General features: G+C 36.4%; 1 protein-coding gene across 1 annotated transcript in view; it reads left to right on the top strand.

The window, feature by feature from the left end:
• The window catches only part of AEBP2 (AE binding protein 2), a 53,094-nt gene that overhangs the window by 1,154 nt on the left and 31,796 nt on the right, over positions 1-20,144 (top strand). Inside the window, 1 exon segment of the mRNA XM_020994341.2 lies at positions 17,968-18,175. Within this exon segment, the coding sequence (XP_020850000.1) occupies positions 17,968-18,175 (208 nt within the window).

Here is a 20,144-nt window from a genome sequence, read left to right as displayed (position 1 = left end):
TTTTTTAAATCTACAAAGATTTGGGTTTTGTTTAGTCAGGTGAAGGAAGTTTCTTGATTCAGTCTTGTAACAACGTGGTAACAGGCCAGATTCTTCTAACCTTTTTTTTCTTCTTTATTTACATATATTTTGCTGGAGTGTAGGAAAAACATAACTTTTTTTTTAACGTTTCGTGGTTGAGTGACTAGGAAATAAGTTAAATGTGATTCTTCTATTCCATAATGCTCATTCAGATACTTTTAGGAGGGAAAAAAAGCGGGAGGGGGATGGTTTGCAATTTTGTTTCTAACGGCACTTGGAAGCCACAGAGCTGTACAATAAATTGAACTAATTATTTTCGACTTGTACCAAATATCAGCAGTCCACTAATGAAATCTTTCCTTAAAGTTTTAAAACAGTGTCCTGATTTCAGCTGAGACTTAAAGCGCACTAGGCTTGTTGCCATGTGCTGGAGAGGCCTTGTGTGTTTTCTTGTTTGGTAATATTTGTATCTCCAGTCACAGAAAACAATTAAGTGCCATAAATAGTATAGATTTCATTGCTCTTTTATCTGGTTTGAGATAATGCTTTTGGCGAAACTTAGCATTTTTGGTAACTTGTGATTGCTTTTCATGTCTGACCTAATATGCTCCTTTCCACAGGTTAACAATCTGTTAATTGGATATTAATTTGTAGTAGGATTTAAATAAGATTGGTAGTAGGATGTAGCCAAAGCAGTAAAGAATGAGTGGGTTAAATAAGATTGGTAGCATTAGTAGTAGAGTAGAACTGCCTGGGGAAGAATTACTAATGTTTAGTGATCATTATTTTCCTGTTTAATGCCCAAGTTCATTTAGTAAATAGTTTCTGTTACAGATAAACAAAAAATTACAGTAATTTGATAAAGCCATCTAAGCTTGTTTGACAGTTCTTTTAATATTTAGTTATTAGTGTAGTATAGTAACACTTGGGTGTAACACAGTTTATAATTATAAAGCATATTTTATAGTCCTTAGAAGATTGATTGCTGGGTGCAAGGTATGGCTTTAGAAAGAATTCCGTACTGGGGAATTTTATTATGAATGTATTCCACCTAGCAAGACATTTTGGGCCACATGCTCCCTGGTTACAGAAATCAGAACATTTGTTTATTTAGTCACTTCCTAAGGGCAGCATGGTCTGGTACTTTTAGTGCTGGACTTGGACTCCAAAAGAATGAATGCCCCTTTAGTTGGGTGACCCCCTCCAGCATATCACTGAAATCTCTCTCAACCTGTTTTTTCATCAGTAAAATGGGGATAAAAATTCCCGTCTATCTCATGGTATTGTGATGAGGATTAAATAAGTACTTCACAACCATAAAGTGCTAATAGTTTAATGTTGGTCTGTTATTTTGATTTATGAATTCAAAAAAGTGGGGAAAGTAGGTATCTTGTAAAGTGGAAAGTTAAAGATACATTTGCAACTCCTTACACATAGTACCCACCAGTGTTTGCTTGGGTTATTCTTTTGGAACAACTTTTGTCTAGCCTGTACTAGCATTTTAAAGACTAGTATAATTAATCTTAAACAATAATTATAAGTTTTTAGAAACTACCCTTTCAAGCTATGAATTCTCTAGTATGTAGTCACTAAAAAATGGAACTTTTGCTGTACTTGAATTTGAAAAATTCATATTACGCAAAGAAAACAATCTTACAATATTAAAGAAAAAAATCTTGACATGAAAATCAAGCCACAATAATTTTTGTACATGATTTCAGTGTAACTCATTGAGTTTACCCTTTCTGGGAAAAGTTTTTATTGTCTTACCCTGAGACATATTATTTTTGTTGATTCAGATAAGTGTGTATATGATCTAAATTTTGGAAAATATTTCTTGTAAATTATTATTTATGACACTAATCTGGAGAACAAAGGTGTATGTTTTGTAGTTTGACTTAATAGTAATTAAGTCAGTTAAGAAGGTGGGGCAAGACTGGGAAGGAACCTGATCAGATATGGCTTTTTATGATTTGTTTATAATTTTTGCCAAGGTTTGGCCTCTTTTTATACTTAAATGGTTCAAAGAATCTTTTCATCAGAAACTTACTGTGGAAGTTGACTCGAATGATCTAATACTTTTCATGGATGAGGTGAGACTTATACTGGGACTTGAAAATTTCAAGATTTGGATATTCAAGAGGGAGAAATAATCAATTGGTAAGAGAAGCAAGCAAACATGCCAGTTAGAGCTATGGATGGATTTGATATGGTTAGGCTTTAAAGGCTCTTATGGAGGAGAAGGAGTTAAGTCTGAAATAGTTTGAGCATTGATATTAACTTCATAAAGTTAAAAACCATCCTTTTAAGAACATAGCGAAGTCTAATGATGCAGTTAATACTGGTTGCAATCTGGCTTTTATTTTGTTTTCCTTAACTTTTCACCCATTGTACTTTAGGTCATTGCCTGAATTTGTTGGACTTTGTCAGGTGTCTCAGAATAGAGTTTAAAGTTTATTTCTTAAAAGGCAATTTGAAGTCAGTTTGTAGAAGACCTAAAATTCAGTCTAAAGATTTGAAAATGTAATAGAGCCACTGTGTTTTTATTTTGAATAGGGGAGTGATAAGATGAGGGTGAATTTTAAGAGAGATAGGATGAATTGGAAATGTTTGGTGAAGTCCTGTATACATTAAAAATAATAATTCAGAGATAAGCCAATTAAATTTTACTCACCTGCGAGAGTTCCAGAGGTATATAAATCCTAGCCTCATTTTCTTGCCCCTAGGCAGTTTTACTACATGAATGAATTAACTCTCAGCAATGGAGAATATTTCTATTTTCTAGCATCCTCCCTTTCCCCCTCCCCCTTCACCTCTATTTACTTGCAATTCTGTTAAGGTTTCTGCAAATAGAGTATGGTACTTTTAAGTTAGCTAAAGGAACAAAAGCCCTTTTTTACTTTGAAGTGTCAAAAGTATAACAAGGCAAAGGTTATCTTAGTATCAGTGTCTTGAAAAGGTCCAGGAGATGGAGAGATTTCTTGTTGAAAGCTGCAAAATGAGGTTCCTTCACTTATCCTGAATTTTTTCCCCCTTCAGTTGAAATTGAAGAAAAGACAAGATTTTGTGTTTGTTTGCGATAAATTTAACTTGCATTTTATTTAACATTTCAGAAATGTTTACTTTTATCTAAAAAAGTGATGAAACCAAGGAAATTATTCCAATAGAAGATAAGAAATTCCAAGTTTTATGGGTAGAGGTAGAGGCAGTGTGACTTAGTGGGTAGAGATCTAGCTTCAGTTAGGGAGAACTGGATTTCAGTTTTACACTCTGACGTGTTACTGTCTCTATGCCAGTGGGTAAGTCACTTAAACTCACAGTGCTTAGGCAACTTTTTTAAAGCTAAAATTTGCAAAGAAGTTTCCCATGTCAATACAAGCTCCTTACTGGTAGGTCCCTGGACCATTGAAATCAGAGATTCAGTTAAAAAATGGATAGGACTACTTAATTTTATGCTTTTGCCTTGGCACAGTACCCAATAAATTTTGAGTCTAGAAGATGTATCAATTTGCCTATTTCATTTGAGATTTCTGTTCTTTCAACAGAGATTTCAACATGTGAAAACACCATGCATGCCACACTTGAATTCGTTGTCCATTTATTTAAGTTATGGGTAATCTATCTAGACGTTCTGTGGCTATCAGTTTCATTAAAAACTTGCTTCAAGCTTGTGATTCTGTCTGTCTTCTAGAACCCAGGGTTGTTACCTCTATGACATGGTAAAACATTAAAGTAGGATTTTTGTGAATGGACTGAGTTTGTGTTTTTTACAGATTTTTCTCTAGTTTTAGATTCTCACTTTATAAAAGGCAGAGACAATTCCTTTATTAATATTAATTAATTTTTTAGTTTTCAACAATCACTTCCATAAGCTTTTGAGTTTTAAATTTTCTCCCCATCCTTCCCCACCTCCCTCCCAAGATAGCATGCAATCTGATATAGACTTAGAAACAGTTTGTTTCTTTTCAGTATTTAGGGTAATGCCATGAAGGAGCTTACTATATTCTGATGATGGCAAAATCAGTTAACATTGACTTAACTCACAGCTTTACTATTTGAGAAACAGGAACAAGATAGTTTTATTGCTATTAGTAATGGTAAAAATCAAGTTGTAAACTGAGAAACTTAAGCCAGAAAAGGCACTTGCAATATCTTAATCTTAGAGAAAATTTTTTTTACCATATTTAATGGATGTAAAACTGGTTGTTTACGAAAGTATAAAGCTCTTGTTGAATTTTACAGAATGACACTAAGAGATCAAAGAACTTGTCCATGGTTGTGGGTTGTATGTGTTAGATGTTGAACTTGAACCCAAGTCCAGACTTTCTTGATTCTAAACCCAGTCTTCTCCAGTAGGCCATACTGCCTTTCTATTGGCTTGAAAAATAATCACCCAGAGAGCTCAGCAGTATGTAATATAGAGATCAAATAGCACCTGAGACAACCTTAACTAAACTGCTATTTGAAATTTAAATAATGGAATTTACAGTTTGGTTGTGGAGATAAGAAAGTCTTAAGAGTAGGAGAAGCTTGGCTCTTTCTCTTACATTTGGTAGGGAAAGATGCAGATGGGCAAGCTTTGATTAGCTGTGGAGGAGTAGGGAAGATAGCATATTCTGTCCTGTCCAGTTGTTGGGGTTTACTTGGCAAAGTTAATGGAAGGGTTTGGCTTCTCAGCTCATTTTACAGATGAGGAAACTGAGGCAAACAGGGTTAAGTGACTTGCCCAGGGTCACACAGCTAGTTAAGTGTCAGGTGTCTGAGGCCATATTTGAACTCAGGTCCTCCTGACTCCAGGGCCTGTGCTCTATACAGTGCGACACCTAGCTGCGCCTGAGGATATTTTCCAGGTCTCAAGTAGTCCCTAAATTGAACCAAGTGTTGCCAACTCTTGGTTTAAAAGATTTTGAATATTTTTGGTTAACTAACTTTGTTTAACAAAGACATAACTTTAATTAGAACATGGTTACAAAAGGGAACCACTCAATTTCTCGTGTTCATATTTCCTTACTATTTAGGTGCAAATAAATGCTTTTTTAAGTGTGATTTTTGTGGTAATTCAGGGCCCACACCATACCACACCAGACATAATTTAGGAATGGTGATGAAGTATTTAGGAGGGAGAGACCTTATTTTAAGTCTCTAGGTAGGCTTTCAAAGGTCCCTTTGTGACTTGTTTCAACAGTTTATTCACTTCTGGTGTCTACAATTGGTGAGGAAGCAAGGTGTTGTCTTATCTCAGATCTCTCCTTCGAGATCAGTAAGCATCCTCTTTGGTTGAGGGATCAAAAGATTGAGAAAAGGAAGGGTAGAAAGTCTGATTCATTCCGTGGCTGATTTTATAAATTTATTGGACCTGTTTTTATGGCCATGACCTGACTGAAACTTTTCTTGAGCCAATGGGCTTAAATTATTCTCTCCATCCTACTATATAGATCTTTAGGTGAGAGTCTGCTAGACTCTTTGAATCAAAAGTTGACAAAGGAAAAAGATGATAGTGCCCTAAATACCTTTCTTACCTCTGATTAGCAATTCTACAGCATAGTATAGGCAAAATAAAATAGGTTAATATTCACTCAGGTCTTTGTTTATACAATGAAGTTTTGTTCACATTGAGTATGTCATTTTTTTGAGGTGTCTTGCTCCTGTGTGGAGTAGCAGATGATTATGGCAGTTGGAATAAATAGATCTATCATACATAACAAGATTCTGTGAATGCCGTAGTTAAAAGAATATTTACATTACAAAGTATAATTCAGTTGAGACCGCCCATCAATGGGAATTTTTGAACTATTACTATAATTTTTATAACTTACTGTAACTATTGAAGCAATGGTAGAAGACTCATTATAAATGGAAGTATTATTTATCTTAGACAAAATTGACTCCCATAATAGTGATGTTCAAATGTATCCTTTTTTTAAAAATTTTTTTTTGGGGGGGTTTTAGGCAATGGGGTTAAGTGACTTGCCCAGGATCACACAGCTAGTGTTATGTGTCTGAGGTCGGATTTGAACTCAGGTCCTCCTGAATCCAGAGCGGGTGCTGTATCCACTGTGCCACCTTGCTGCCCCCAAATGTATCTTTTTTTAAAGAAGGGTATGTAGACATTTATGTATTTAATTCATTTTGATAACCATATTAAGAACAGAAGAGGTTAGCACAATGCCTAGCACAAAGTGGGCACTTAAATGTAAGGCCCCTTTTTGCCTAAGTCACCTAATTCCTAACTTTTTAGTTTGGTATTCAAGGCTACCATATATTATGGACTCTGGTGTGCAAGGCACTAGGGATTATGAGTGAGATAGTCTTCCAGTTCAAGGAGCTCATGGTCTATTATGGGGAAAGACTCAATGAATGCTTTTGTTAATGTGGGTGGTATATTTATGAGTACAGACCTGAACCCTTTAATAAAGAGTCCAGGCTACATGAATTCTTGGGGCCAGGAGTCTGAGGATTACCCTGGAAAATGGACTAGTTGTTTCTAGGCCTATCCCAGGAACTTTTCTCAATCTGTATTTTGTCAAGAGCTACTTTACTGGCATAGTCTTTGAGAATCCAACTCTGCCACTCTTTGAGTTTGATTGTAGAGAAGGGATGAGCATACAATAATAATAACATGGTAGAATATGCTACGCATGTATTTGTTCATAATTTTAAATGAGTGAATAAATTCAGATTTATCAGTTTTCATTTCTTATAGGTTTACAAAAGTTCAGTTTTCTTATGTAAAATGGGAATAATATTAACCTCAGGCTTGTTGTAAGGATAAGATGATACAGTATCTGTAAAGTGCTATATAAATGCTAACTATTGCTGCTGCTACTATAGTACCTACCTCATAAGATTTTTGTAAAAAAAGACTTTGTAAACAATAGAGTATATAATTGAGTTTTTAAAAAAGCTAATAAGTGAATGAAAAATGAATTTTTAGTGTTTAAAATTAGTCCCTTAAAGTTGAACCACTTGAAAATAGATCTATCCAAGGTGTTAATTATATTAATAGTTGGCATTCTTGCTGTGTACCAATAAATGATTACTGCCTTCATCTGAAATCATTGTACTTTTTCATTACCATTCCAGAGTGTAAATACACTCTTGAAGAGTTCTTTTTAATTTAACTTTAACTCATTTTTCATAATTTTGTCCTGGTATTACAATGAAATGTTGCTAGTTTTATGTAGTCCTTTGTTACAAAAATTAAGGAATATATGCAGAAACTTTTTAAAAATTTATTTTTCAATTAACAAGCATTTATTGTCTTTCCACTTCTTCCCATCTACCTCCATCAAAAGAATTCTTGTCTTGGCCAGGTCAAAACAGGTGTCTCTCATTCTCAGGGCTTTCAAAATGTAAATCAAAAACATGGTGCCTGGAATGGAATTTAAATAAAAATTAGTAACAGCTTAGTATTGAACAGAATGTAATTTTGAGAATAAGAGTGCAACGTACTTGTTTTGGGGATATATTTGATACCTAACTTACTGAATGATATTAGAACTTGAGAATAATTCTTTATATCTGTCAACACAGAAAGTTGGCAAAACTGTTTTGATGTTCATTCCCACCACTTGATATAATGGTCTTTTTAGTTTAAAGCCTTTTCTCAACTTTCAGCTTTCTTGACCTCTTTGCTAACCATCCCATCCTCCTATCTTCAAATGTCAGCTTAGGTCCCACTTTCTACAAGAAGCCTTTCCCTCCCATTACCTCCCACTTTCTGCAAGAAGCCTTTCCCTCCCATTACCTCCCTTCTTTCTAACTTACCTGTTTATTGCAGAGGACACTACCATCCTCCTGTTCACCCAGGCTCACAGACTTGGTGTCATCCTTAACTCCTCTTCACCCTCATCTGTATTCAGTTTGTCACTTTCTTTTCTACCTTCCAGCATCTCATTTCTCTTGACACTATCACCCTGGTGTAAGCCCTCCATCACCTCACAATTATACATATATGTTGCAGTAGCCATGTGGTTGCTCTCTACCTCAGGTCTCTTCCCCACTCTTTAACATATCTACTTAGCTGGCAAATTGATCTTCTTAAAATGCAGGTCTGACCATATCACTCTCTCTTTCAGTAAACTGCAGTGGTTCCCTATTACCTCTATGATCAAATAAAAAGTGCTAACCTAGCCCCTTTCTACCTTTCCACTTTTCTTACACTTGAATCCCCTACATCCGGTGAGATTGGCCTTGCTGATTCTAGAATAAGACATTGCATCTCTCTCTCTTGATTTTTCGCTGCCTGTGTCTTTAACAACTGAGGTCTATATACTCGGTCCTTGTCTTGTCTCCTGCCTTCAAGTTTTGTCCCAAATCTTCTTCAAGTCTTTCAGACCCCATTACTGCTAGTTATCCTTCTCTTTGAGATTACTTCTAGTTTACCTACACTGTATCTGGTAGCTAGGTAGCAGTGGATGAAGGTCTGGGCCTGGAGTCAGAAGATCTTAGTTCAAATTTGGGCTCAGTGTGGGCTCAGATAATAGCAACAGAATTAGAAGCAAAGTATAAATACCCATTAGTTGGGTAATGGCTAAAGACAGGGTGGTACGTGAAGTAATGTTACTATGCTGTAAGAAATGGCAATAGGTCCTATTTGTTGTGATGCAGAATGAAGCAGATAGAGCTAAGAAAACAATAGGTGTGATGACTTACAACAATATAAATTGAAGGAAACAAAAAAAATTAAAAGTGAAGTCACTTGCTCTGTGATCTTGGACAAGTCACTTAACCACTCACTGCCTAAGTTTTCCCAATTGTAAAATTGGTATAATAGAACCTACTTCACATTGTTCTTCATTTCTAAGAGGATCAATGACATCATGAGTGATGGTTGGACAATTCATATGACAGGATTGAGGCTTGTCAATTACCCTCAACCCAAAAAGATTTGCCTGCATGTGGCTGCTGTGCATACTATATATAGCTTCTTGGAGCTACCAGGTGAGAGTTGGGTGAATCAGGTGGCACCAAAGGTGGATGAGCAGCCCTGAAAAGGGGCAAGCCCATACAGCGAAGATGCTAGTCCTGAATACTTACCTGGTAGGGTTGTTATGAAGTTAAAATTAGATAATACTTGTGAAGTGCTTAGCACAATGCCTGGCACATAGTAGTCATAGATATTTATTTGTGCATAGTTGTTTGCATGGTATATCTATCCCCATTAGAATGTTTGCTCCTTGAGGGCAGGGATTGTCTGCCTTTTGCCATTCTTTGTATTCCCAGCACGGTGCCACTGTAATTAATCACTTGTTGTTTGGCTGATCTGGATTTGTTAATACATGACTTCATACAGGAAATTCTCCATCCATAGAGATAAGAGTAGACTAAAATAAATTACAAGGTAATTTAGCTGGTGCTAGATAGAGCAGGACTAAAATCTCACCTCCTAATTTCTTTTTTAAAATTTTTATTGGTGTCATTTTCAGTTTTGCCTAGTGTCCTTCACACTCTGAGAGCTGTCCACTATAACAAATATTTTTTAAATATAAAAGGAAAAAAGGAAAAGTTGTGATTAGTAAAACTGAAAGTCTAAATGCGTAATGCACTAAACTGGTGGACTTTTCTGCAAAGCGGTGGAGTGTGGGGGTATCATCTCATCTCTTTGAAGACTTGTTCTTTATCATTTTGCAAAATGCTTTTGATTATTGTTTCTTTCCATTTACCATTGTTGTAGACATTGTGTATGTTTTCTTGGCTTTGCCTGTCTCATTCTGCATCACACAGGTTTTTACAAGCTTCTCAGTATTCATCACGTTCCATTCTTACAGCAAAGTAATTACATTCATCTACCATGTTATCCTTAGCTATTCCCAATTGATGGGCATCTACTTTGCTTCTAATACTTTGACATCAGAATTGTGGCTATAAATGTTTAGTATTTATATGGAGAACTCTTATCAATGACCACTTGGGGTGTAACCCTGGTAGGTCAAAGGATATGGCTATTTTAGTTACTTTATTTGCAAAACTAAAATTGTTTTCAAAAATGGGGTTGTACCACTTTACAGCTCCACCAACAATACACTAGCATTCCTATCTTTCTTCAGCACCTCCAGCATTGGCAGTTCCCTTTTTTTTAGTTATCTTTGCCAGTTTTGCAGGGTATGGAGGTTAAACCTCAGGGCTGTTTTTTTTTCTTATTGATTTGGAACATTCTTTTTATGTGGTTGTGTTAAAATGTTGGTCTTAAGCTTAATTTCTGCCAGATTGCTTTCCAGTTTTACCAGCTTTAAAAAAAAATTTTAATTAAAAAAATTTTTTTTGGGGGCGGGGCAGGCAGTTGGGTTAAATGACTTGCCCAGAGTTACACAGTTAGTAAGTGTTAAGTATCTGAAGCTTCATTTGAACTCCTGACTCCAGGGCTGGTGCTCTATCCACTGTACTAGCTAGTTGCTCCCTCCTTCCACCTTTTTTTTTTTTTAAATCTAAAGAATTCTCCAGTCCTGTTTTCTGGCTTTTTGAACATTGGGTATTGAGTTCCATTGTTTCAGATCTGTTACCTAGTCTATTTCATTGATATAACTTTTTTTTAAAGGAATACCAAATGGTTTTGATCTGCTTTATAATATTTTTTTTGGAAGTACAATTTTTTGAGTTTTGGAAGTACAATTCCTTACCTCTTATTTTCCTTTCTAATATCTAGTACGATATTTTCAGTATACTACAGGTCATCAAGATGGTTTAATTTATTTATTTATTTATTTTGATGGCCTTCTCCAGGTCAGGAAAGATTCCATTTTGTTGGTCTTGTTCTAGTTGATGTTGATGTAGAGAACGATACATTAGAGAATTTCCTTTCTTTTCTTTGCATTTTATCTGAATGTAGGCTATACTTTCCTCTCATTATGACTGGTCTAAAGCTTGGTTGTTGCCTCATCTGAATTTTTAAGCCTCCCTAGTTTCTCTAGCAGTAGCAGCACCCTGTAGCTATGTGTAGAGACTCTGTGCAAGAAATTCTCTTTATTTCTTCACTTGGCTCCCTACCCCCATTGCCAAGGAATGCTTCTCAGTGGTTAAAATACTTGTTCTTGGTCACACCCATAGTTATAAAATGTGGGAGGTAGAGTTTGAATCTAGGTCCCTCCTATCTCCTGTTTGGCTACTCATTCTGCTCATAGCTAGCATTTGGCTTTTATTTATCTATCTATCTATCTGTCTGTCTGTCTATTTATTCATTTATTATTTTATTTTATTAATTTATTTTGATTTATCAACAATCACTTCCATATGCTTTTGAGTTGAAAATTTTTCTCCCCATTCCTCCCCCCTCACCCTCCCCAAGACAGCTCACAATCTGATATAGGCTTTACATTTACATTCCTATTAAATGTATTTTCTCATTGGTGAAGTTGTAAGTAAAAATTAAAACCAATAGGAGGAACCATCAGAAAGATGAAACAAAACTCAACAGAAGGTAAAAATAAGTGATGGTGATTTGACTTCCATAGTTCTTTCTTTGGATGTGGACAGCATTTTCCATCCCGAGCCATCTGGAGATGTCTTAGATCCTTGTAATGCTAAGAAGGGTTCAGGCCGTTATTGTGTACAAACTCCTCTTGCTCACTTCACTCGGCATCAGACAGTATAAGTCCTTCCAGGTTTTTCTGAAGTCAGCCTGTTCCTCATTTCTTATAGCACAATAGTATTCCATTACATTCATATACCACAGCTTGGTCAGCCATTCCCCAGTTGATGGGCATCCTCTCAATTTCCAATTCTTTGCCACCACAGAAAGAGCTGTCATAGCTAGCATTTGTTAAATGCTTTAAGATTTCCAAAACATTTTTTAGATATTCTCCTTGATCCTCAAAATAATAGTTAGATTTAGGTATTACAGGTTTATTAGCCCTGTTCTACAGATGATGAGGGGCAGCTAGGTGGCTCATGGGTTAGAGCACTGGGCTGGGAATCTGAATAGGAAAATTCTTAGATTCAAATCCAGTCTCAGACACAGGATGAAGCTGGGCAAGTCACTTAATCTTATTTGCCTCAGTTTCCTCATCTATAAAGTGAGTTGTGAGGCAGCTAGGTGATGCAGAGGATAGAGCACGGGCCCTGGCTTCAGGAGGACCTGAGTTCAAATCCTACCTCAGACACATAACACTTAACTATCTGTGTGACCCTGGGCAAGTCACTTAACCCTAATGCCTAGCCAAAAAGAAAAATAAAGTGAGCTGAAGGAAATGCCAAACCTTCCAGGATTCTTGCTAAAAAAAAAAAATTAAAACTGAGAAAACAGCTGAACAAAACAGATATTTGTTTTCTTTCTTCTTGTATAATTCTTCCTCTTTTTTCTGTCCCATGCTTTCAGTTGTTACCTATGCAAATTATTTCCACATCTGTGTATTCAGTCCTAACTTTCCCCCTGCACTCCATCTATGCATTTGCAATTTACATATCTCATGGTCACTCAGGTATTCCTGTGGCACCATAAATGGGAACATTTAAACTCTCACTGTTTATCTTTCTTTATCTACTTATACCACCAAACTTAGAAGATTTTTATAGTAGCCACTTCTTCCTCACCAGGCATCTCTGGCACCATGGAAAAAGCATTGAACTTATAGTTGGAAGATTATAGTTGAATCCCACTTCTATCACTTCCTAGTTGTTTGAATTATCAGCTTTAGTTGCTCTCAAATTTTTACAGAGTTATTGTGAAGGTCAGCTGAGATAAATAAAGCTTAAAGCACTTAAAGTCAACTATTATCTACTTACTCCCCAACTTCTTAAAACTGTATTCTCTTAGTGTTTTAAACATACTTTTGGAATTGTTCTTGTAAATGATAAACCTCAACCCAGTTCTGTTTGAATTAATGAGGCTTCATGATAACTGAGATGAAGAGTTGGAAAGTTGTCCTATTTTCTTTCTCTTTTTAAAAACGTGTTTTTATTGATATGTTGTGTTTTTTACATCATCATTCATCCCCAGTATTTTTTTAAATTAAAAAAGTTAAAATTTTTGAATTAAAATTTATTAAATTAAATTTTTTAAAGACAAAAGCGAGAAGGGGGAAAAATAGCACATCTGTTCAATACCTTGAAAAAGTCCAGTAACATAACAGTCGAGGACTTTCCACCTCTACAAAAGGGTGGATTGGGAATGTCCAATTCAATCAAGTCATGCTTGATGTATACTTTTGTTACTTTCCCTTTTGATTATTTGTGAATCATTCTTTCTGCTTATGTTGTTGACATTGTGTATGTTTTCTTGGTTCTACTTATTTCACTATTCATGGAGATGTTTCCATGTTTCTTTGTATTCACATATACTTTCTTACAGCATGGTAATACTCCATTCTTATACCACAGTTTGTTTAGCCATTCCTCAGTCAATTAACTTCTGTCTGCTTTGTTTTCCAATTCTTTACTATTACAAAAAGTGATTTGCTCTCCCCTTTATGCCCCAGGATTTTATTTAGGATCTACTTTGTCTCTGTCATCATCAGCTTTGGTGGTTCAGCTATCCTTTTTTACTGATTAAAAATTCGTTTACCTATTAGTTATTTTTAGCATTCTTTTAAAAAATTTCAGTTCCAAATTTTCTCCCTTTAGCCCCTCTCCCACCCATTGAGACGACAAGTTATGCTGGTGAAGTCACACAAAACATTTCCATACTACTCATGTTATGCACATGACTTTTAAATACACATACAAAATCTTCATTTGCTTTCCGGAGTTTCCAAGTACTTCTGGACATTGTCACTTAGGTATCTCCTACATATCTCAAATTAAACATGTTTGGAATAGTTAAACTACCCCTTCCTCCTAACTGCCCTTTATTTTATCAGGAATGGTACTACCATTCCTTTGGTCACCCATGTTTATAAACTTTGAGTCAGTCTCTTCATTCTCACCCCTCGTCTAAGCAATTGCCAAGTGTTGTCAAGTCTTAGCAGTGTCTCTCACATCCATCCTTTTTCTCAGTTAATCATACCACAACCACTCACCTCTTGTTTAGACTATTTTAATATCCTCCTAATTATTCTTCCAGTCCTTGGCTTCCGCTAGCCTTCACTGTTGCCAGATTTTTATTCCTGAAATTCAGGTTTGTCCATGTCATTCCTTTGGTAAGAAGCTTAGGTGGCTTTCTGTTGACTCTGTGTTTTGACCTTTCTGTACCTTTATAGTCTGACTCTCAGCCTATTTTTCCTGGATGATTACACATTCTTTCCTCTTTGCCTTTCTGTTCTTGTTCTGTCCAAACCAGCCTACTTGTTGTTCCCCAGTTCACAGCTTTGCAATCAGCCTTTATTTAGGCTGATTGATTCTCCTCTCCTCCCCCAATGCCTAGAATATTCTTTTTCTCATCTTTGACTTTTGGAATCTATCCTTCAGGAGTCAACTCAGATGTTACCTTCAGCACCAGTCCTTTTCTGATTTTTCTAGTTCAGGGGTGGGTAACCTGTGGCCTTGAGGCCACATGTGGCCCTCTGGGACCTCAAGTTTAGACTGAATAAGTTCACAGAACAAATCCCCTTAATAAAAGGATTTAAAATTACATGTTGACTCAAGGCCTCGAGTTCCCCACCCCTGCTAGAGTAACTAGTGTGAGTCTATTAACTTTGCCAATGCTTTTTTTCTCTTCTATTTCTGAGGCAGAAACTAGTAGGGAATGGTTAGCTTTCACTTGGGAAGGAATCCAACATACCTTTTACTGTTCTTCCTCAAGACTACCTGAACTTTCCTTCATACTGCTATGTTATGGTGGCAGAGACCTGAAAGAGGCTTCCTTTCCTGAGATGATTATTGTATACTGTTCCATTGACATGGCCCATGACTGGGTCAGATGAGGCTAGTGGCAGAAACTCTACTGGAGCCCACTCCTGTTCTAGTTGGTAGTTTCTCTTTGCCCCCAAGTTTACTTTTAAAATATTTTGTATTTAATTGCCTGTGTTCACCTAGAATCTGTTTTCCTTCTAGCAGAATGTAAGCTCTCTGAGAGCAGGGACTGTTTGCATTTTTTTTCTTTGATTCTTTGTCTAGTACAGTACCTGGTATGTAGCTGATTGAATGAAATTATTCCTTGAAATTTAAGGAAACTATTTATCATTATTTATTTTTCCTTTTTTTTTTTTTTTGGCCAGGCAGTGGGGTTAAGTGGCTTGCCCAAGGTCACACAGCTAGTAAGTGTTATGTGTCTGAGGCTGGATTTGAACTCAGGTACTCCTGAATTCAGGGCCAGTGCTCTATCCACTGCGCCACCTAGCTGCCCCCTATTTGTCATTATTTATACGAATAGTTTTTGAAGCAAATAGTTTTGTAGGATGTGTTTGTTTTACATTTATTTCAGTTTGGCAGATTGCCAAAACAAAAACCATCTCTTATTGCTGGGTACAAAGAAAATCCTTAGGGAGCTTATATTTTGCAAAGTTCTTAGGATACTAATGTAGTGTTTGGTTTAGTAGGTAATAGTTAAGGGGGAAGTGTAGGTTCATACCATGTCATTTTGATCTATTTCTGTACCTTCATTTTATAGATGAAAAAACTGACGCCTATAGAGGTTAAATAACTAAACATAAGTTGTACCTCCATCAGAGCCTGTTCTATAGTCTCCTGATTCTGCAGTTCAGCTTTTTTTATACTACTATACCAAGCTAGACATAGGTACTTAGTAATTAAAGAGAACTATGAGGAAGGTGGAGAGGACTCAAGTGGTAAAAAACATCCAGTTAATTTTTGTTTATAATATGGAAGCATTGATCTAACCTAGAAGCATAACTAATTAGAAGTTGAAGTCATTCCGTGGAACATGAATCTCCATAATCACATGAATCAACTTTTCATGGGTCTGAATTTTAAAGGCAAAAAAATTCATTTTTATGAGGTAAGAGAAAGAGGGAATAAATAGCTCAGTTATTTTTCAGATCATAGGCAAATTGTAAATAATTCCTTCTGCAGTTTGTTTATGTAACTGAACATGTAATTGATTAGTAACTCTGGGATGGTACAGTATTTGGGTAGAGGGGTGGTTTGAATAAGCTACAGATCATGTAATTTAAACATTACAGGTTTAATTATTGGATAATACTTCCAAGTTAGGCATCTAAAAATCTGGAAGAAGAGAAAGTCCAGATATTCCTGTGACCCATATGCTTTCCATTTCCTTTTGGGCACAGTATGTCCCATAATGGAAGGCAGCCAGCTGTGAGGCTGTGATATCTACCATCTACCCCAAAGCGTTGACTTCTCTCTGTGTCAGCACAAGGCAACAGAAGTTGCCTCCTGCTCCAGATCCAGTGTCAGGTCTGGTCTCCCAACCAGGATGTGAGGAACCTCAGATGCAAAGTAACCCTCCCTTTGATCTCAGGCCTTCCATCTCCTGTTGTTCCCGTCCCTAGAAGAAAGAGGAAGAGGATAGTTGGTGGGAATAAAATGTCGTTCTGCTATATTCTTTCCTACCATATCTCTTCCCTTCCCTGCCCCCACCTTGGAAAGGAAGAGGAGTAGTGGAGCAGGGTGTCCTATCTAACCATCTGAACTTGTTGTTCTTCCCATCTCATGATGCATTTGCTTCCCTCCAAATCTTTTTTGGGAAGAGGAGTGGCACCCTCTACTCAATAACATTCTTACACTTGGTCATACCCTCAATATTCCAGTCATTAGGAACCTCTATAGGTCACCATTCCAAATAACAGTCTCTACTACCTACACCTATACCTTTCTCCTTCCATCTGAAACTGGTGCCTCCTGTTGCCTCCAGTCCAATATCCAGCCTCAGTTGGGAAGAGAAATGGTGTCCTATACCCTGTAGTTCATCTAAACCCCATTACCCTTCCATCCAATTCCTTATTCCCATCTCCCTCAAACCTTATTTCATAGTTTCAAACAAACACCACCCAACCCTTCCACTGTACCCTCTAGCGTGCCTATTCCATAGGCACCAAACTTCCCTTCATCCTAAATCTTTACTTCTCTTACTCTTTTTTTTCATCTGCTAGCTACTACTGAAACCTGGTTCCATTCAGATGACACAGCATCCTTGGCCACCCTTTCCAGATTGGGCTATACTACTTCATGTGCTCCCTTCCGCCTGTTGATTGAGGCAGGGGAGTTATAATAACTTACTGCTCTCAGTTGCCATTTCTAGCTTTTTCCCCCTACTTCAGTCATTTAGTAACTTCTTCTCTGAGGTTCATGCTATTCATCTCTACCACCTATTCAAAATCTTGTTAGCTGTAGATTATAGACCTACGGGTCATTCCTCTTCACTTTTACTGTTCCACCCACCTTGATCTTGCTATACACCCAAATGTACCAACTCCACATTCAAGAATTCCAGAATCACCATATCTGACCATAATAATCTTATTTGTTTTTCCTTTCTCCCTCTGCCTTCCCTTACAAAACCCTAATCCTGTGGCTAGGGTTAGTGGCTCCCTGTCCCCTCCATAATCACATACAAAATCCTCTTTGTCATTCAAAATCCTTTATAAACTTTTCCAATCTTACACCATATTATCTGCCCCATATACTTTGATCCAGTGACACCAGCATCTGTGTTCCACAAACAAGAAATTCCATTCCTTGATTCTCTGGGTATCCCTCATGCCTGGAATGCTCTCCTCTCTCATCTCCTACTGCCTTCCCTGGATTCCTTTAAGTCCCAATTTAAAAACTCCATGCTCTACAGAAAGCCTTTTCCAAGCTTCCTAATTCTAGTGCCTTCCTCTCTTAATTGTTTACTGTTCATCCTGTATATATCTTATATTTGTACATATTTATTGTCTCTCCCATTAAAGTATGAACTCCTACAGAGCAGGGACTGTCTTTTTGCCTCGTATTTTTTGCCTTTATCCTTAGCGCTTAGCACATTTGTCATTTCTAAGTAGTTTTAATTTATATAGAATGTCATGGTTAGGATATAGAATTCAAGTTGTAATATTAACTAATTGTTTGTAGCATCTCCGTATTTCTAAAAATATTTTTTCTTTCTTTTTACAGCATAAGCAGTACTATAATGGATGTAGACAGCACAATTTCCAGTGGGCGTTCAACTCCTGCAATGATGAACGGACAAGGAAGCACTACTTCTTCAAGCAAAAACATTGCCTATAACTGTTGTTGGGACCAGTGCCAGACTTGCTTCAACTCTAGTCCAGATCTGGCAGATCACATTCGTTCCATACATGTAGATGGTCAGCGAGGAGGGGTTGGTTTTATTCCTTTTTTCTTCTCTCACATCCTCGCCGCCCTATTTAAATTATTTTGTAATTTAGAATTGCTACCTAGCTGTTCTTTTAAATTACATTGTGGTTTTATATATATTACAATTTTTAAATCTATTTTATTATACATGTCATTTCTCTTTTCAAGTGGGAAAGCATTTGTATTATATGAACACCAGTTTACTTAGTTGTGATGTTACCTGGTATCTTTTTTCCCCCCACGAGTTTCTTCTTCAGAATAGGTTAAAAGCAAGAGGGAAGAATTCTCTGAACATTTTAAGTGCAATAGAGTACAATAGTTTTTTGTTGCTATTGCTTGGTGGGTTACATGTTATCTTGAACTTTTTGTTTGTCAGGCTTATTCAGTTATAAACTGATAGTTTCAAAAGTCATCAATAAAATCTATCAGTGATTTCTGAAAGAAAAACCTCCCATGTGACAAAGAACAACCATCAAACTAAGACATCCAGCATAATGATCACATCTGACCATATATAAAACATTTCCTTCTGGTCATCTCTTTGCTATCCTTGGAGTCCTCCTTTAGGTTTTCAGATACTCAGAGCTTGACTGATCTTTTTTTAATGTATTTTTGCAGTCATTATGTATATTGATCTGGTTCTACTTATTTTGCTCTATCATTTCTAACTCTTTATCTTCATATAGTAGTTTTTTTCAGTCATTCTGCAATCATCCATTTGACCATTTATCAGCTGTTGCAAGAAATGCTATCAGTTCATAGAGAACTCTTCACTTGCACACAAATAATCATTATCTTCATATAGTAGTTTTTTCAGTCATTCTGTCAATGATCATCATCCGTTTGACCATTTATCAGCTATTGCAAGAAATGCTGTGATTATTTTGGTATTTATTTGGTATTTGACTTTCATATTTTATAAACCTGGGAGTAGTATTGCTGGGTCAAAGGATATGAATAATTTAGTTGCTTTTCTTGAGTAGTTCTGCACTAATATCCGGAATGGTTGCTTCTATTCACAGTTCAGGCAACAGTGCAATAGTGTGTGCCTGTCAAGAATCCCTGGTGCCATTAGTAGCAGAAAGGTTTTTTTAGTTTCAAGGTTTTCTTATAAAGAAAGACATCCCCACCACAAAATTTAAAACTTCAACATAAACATTCTAGCCATGTATGTTTTGAGTTAGAAACAATCCGAGATTGTTAGGGACTCCTGTTACTAGCAGTACCTATGTTAGCCATTTGTACTAAATGGCAACTCTTACTTGGAGCTAAAATTAGAATTGTTCTAGGTTTCCTTAGACCTTACCCCAGCTGTGTAGTTCTGCTTTCATAAAATCAGTTTTGATCTGTGTGGGGTTGTGGGAGGAGAGGTAGAGTTGAGGAGATTAATACTGTCAAAATAGTTGTGGTGAATACTGAGTGTAAGGAACTAAGAAGAATATTGTGGATAAAAACACTAACTTTTAAAAAACAGGCTAAATTTACTATATATAATCCACACTTTTGCCACTACTGCTACTATCTACTCTTTTATCTGCCAGTTATTTCTATTGAGATGCAGTAGTGCTAGCTTAGATGAGGTTGGCTTGCTATGTCATGTTGCTCATGTTGCTTAGTGATTACTTCCAAGACTGCTTTAATTTATATTTTCTTTTTAAGTATTTTTTTTAAAGAGAACCAAAACTTTTGATTGACTTTGAATTTTTATTCTTGGATTTGTAGGAAACGGCTTAAAATGTGTTGATCATTGAGTCAGTCATTATATTTATTAAGTGCTGTTCCAGGCACTTTCTGTACATTGAGGATACAAAAAGAGACAAGATAGGCCCTTCTAACACATTACTAGATTTTAATTGGATTCAAAATTTTCAATGTCTGTATTTCTAGGAGGTCCATTAATGAATCTCTGGCACATAATAATGGCAAAAACCAACCTCGTTGGCTAGATATATTGTTAACTCGGTCTGAGTTTT

This window comes from Phascolarctos cinereus, unplaced genomic scaffold (assembly GCF_003287225.1).
Source record: "Phascolarctos cinereus isolate Bilbo 61053 unplaced genomic scaffold, phaCin_HiC Scaffold_1;HRSCAF=81, whole genome shotgun sequence".
Lineage (NCBI taxonomy): Eukaryota > Metazoa > Chordata > Mammalia > Diprotodontia > Phascolarctidae > Phascolarctos > Phascolarctos cinereus.
This window is presented reverse-complemented; position numbering and strand designations above follow the sequence as displayed.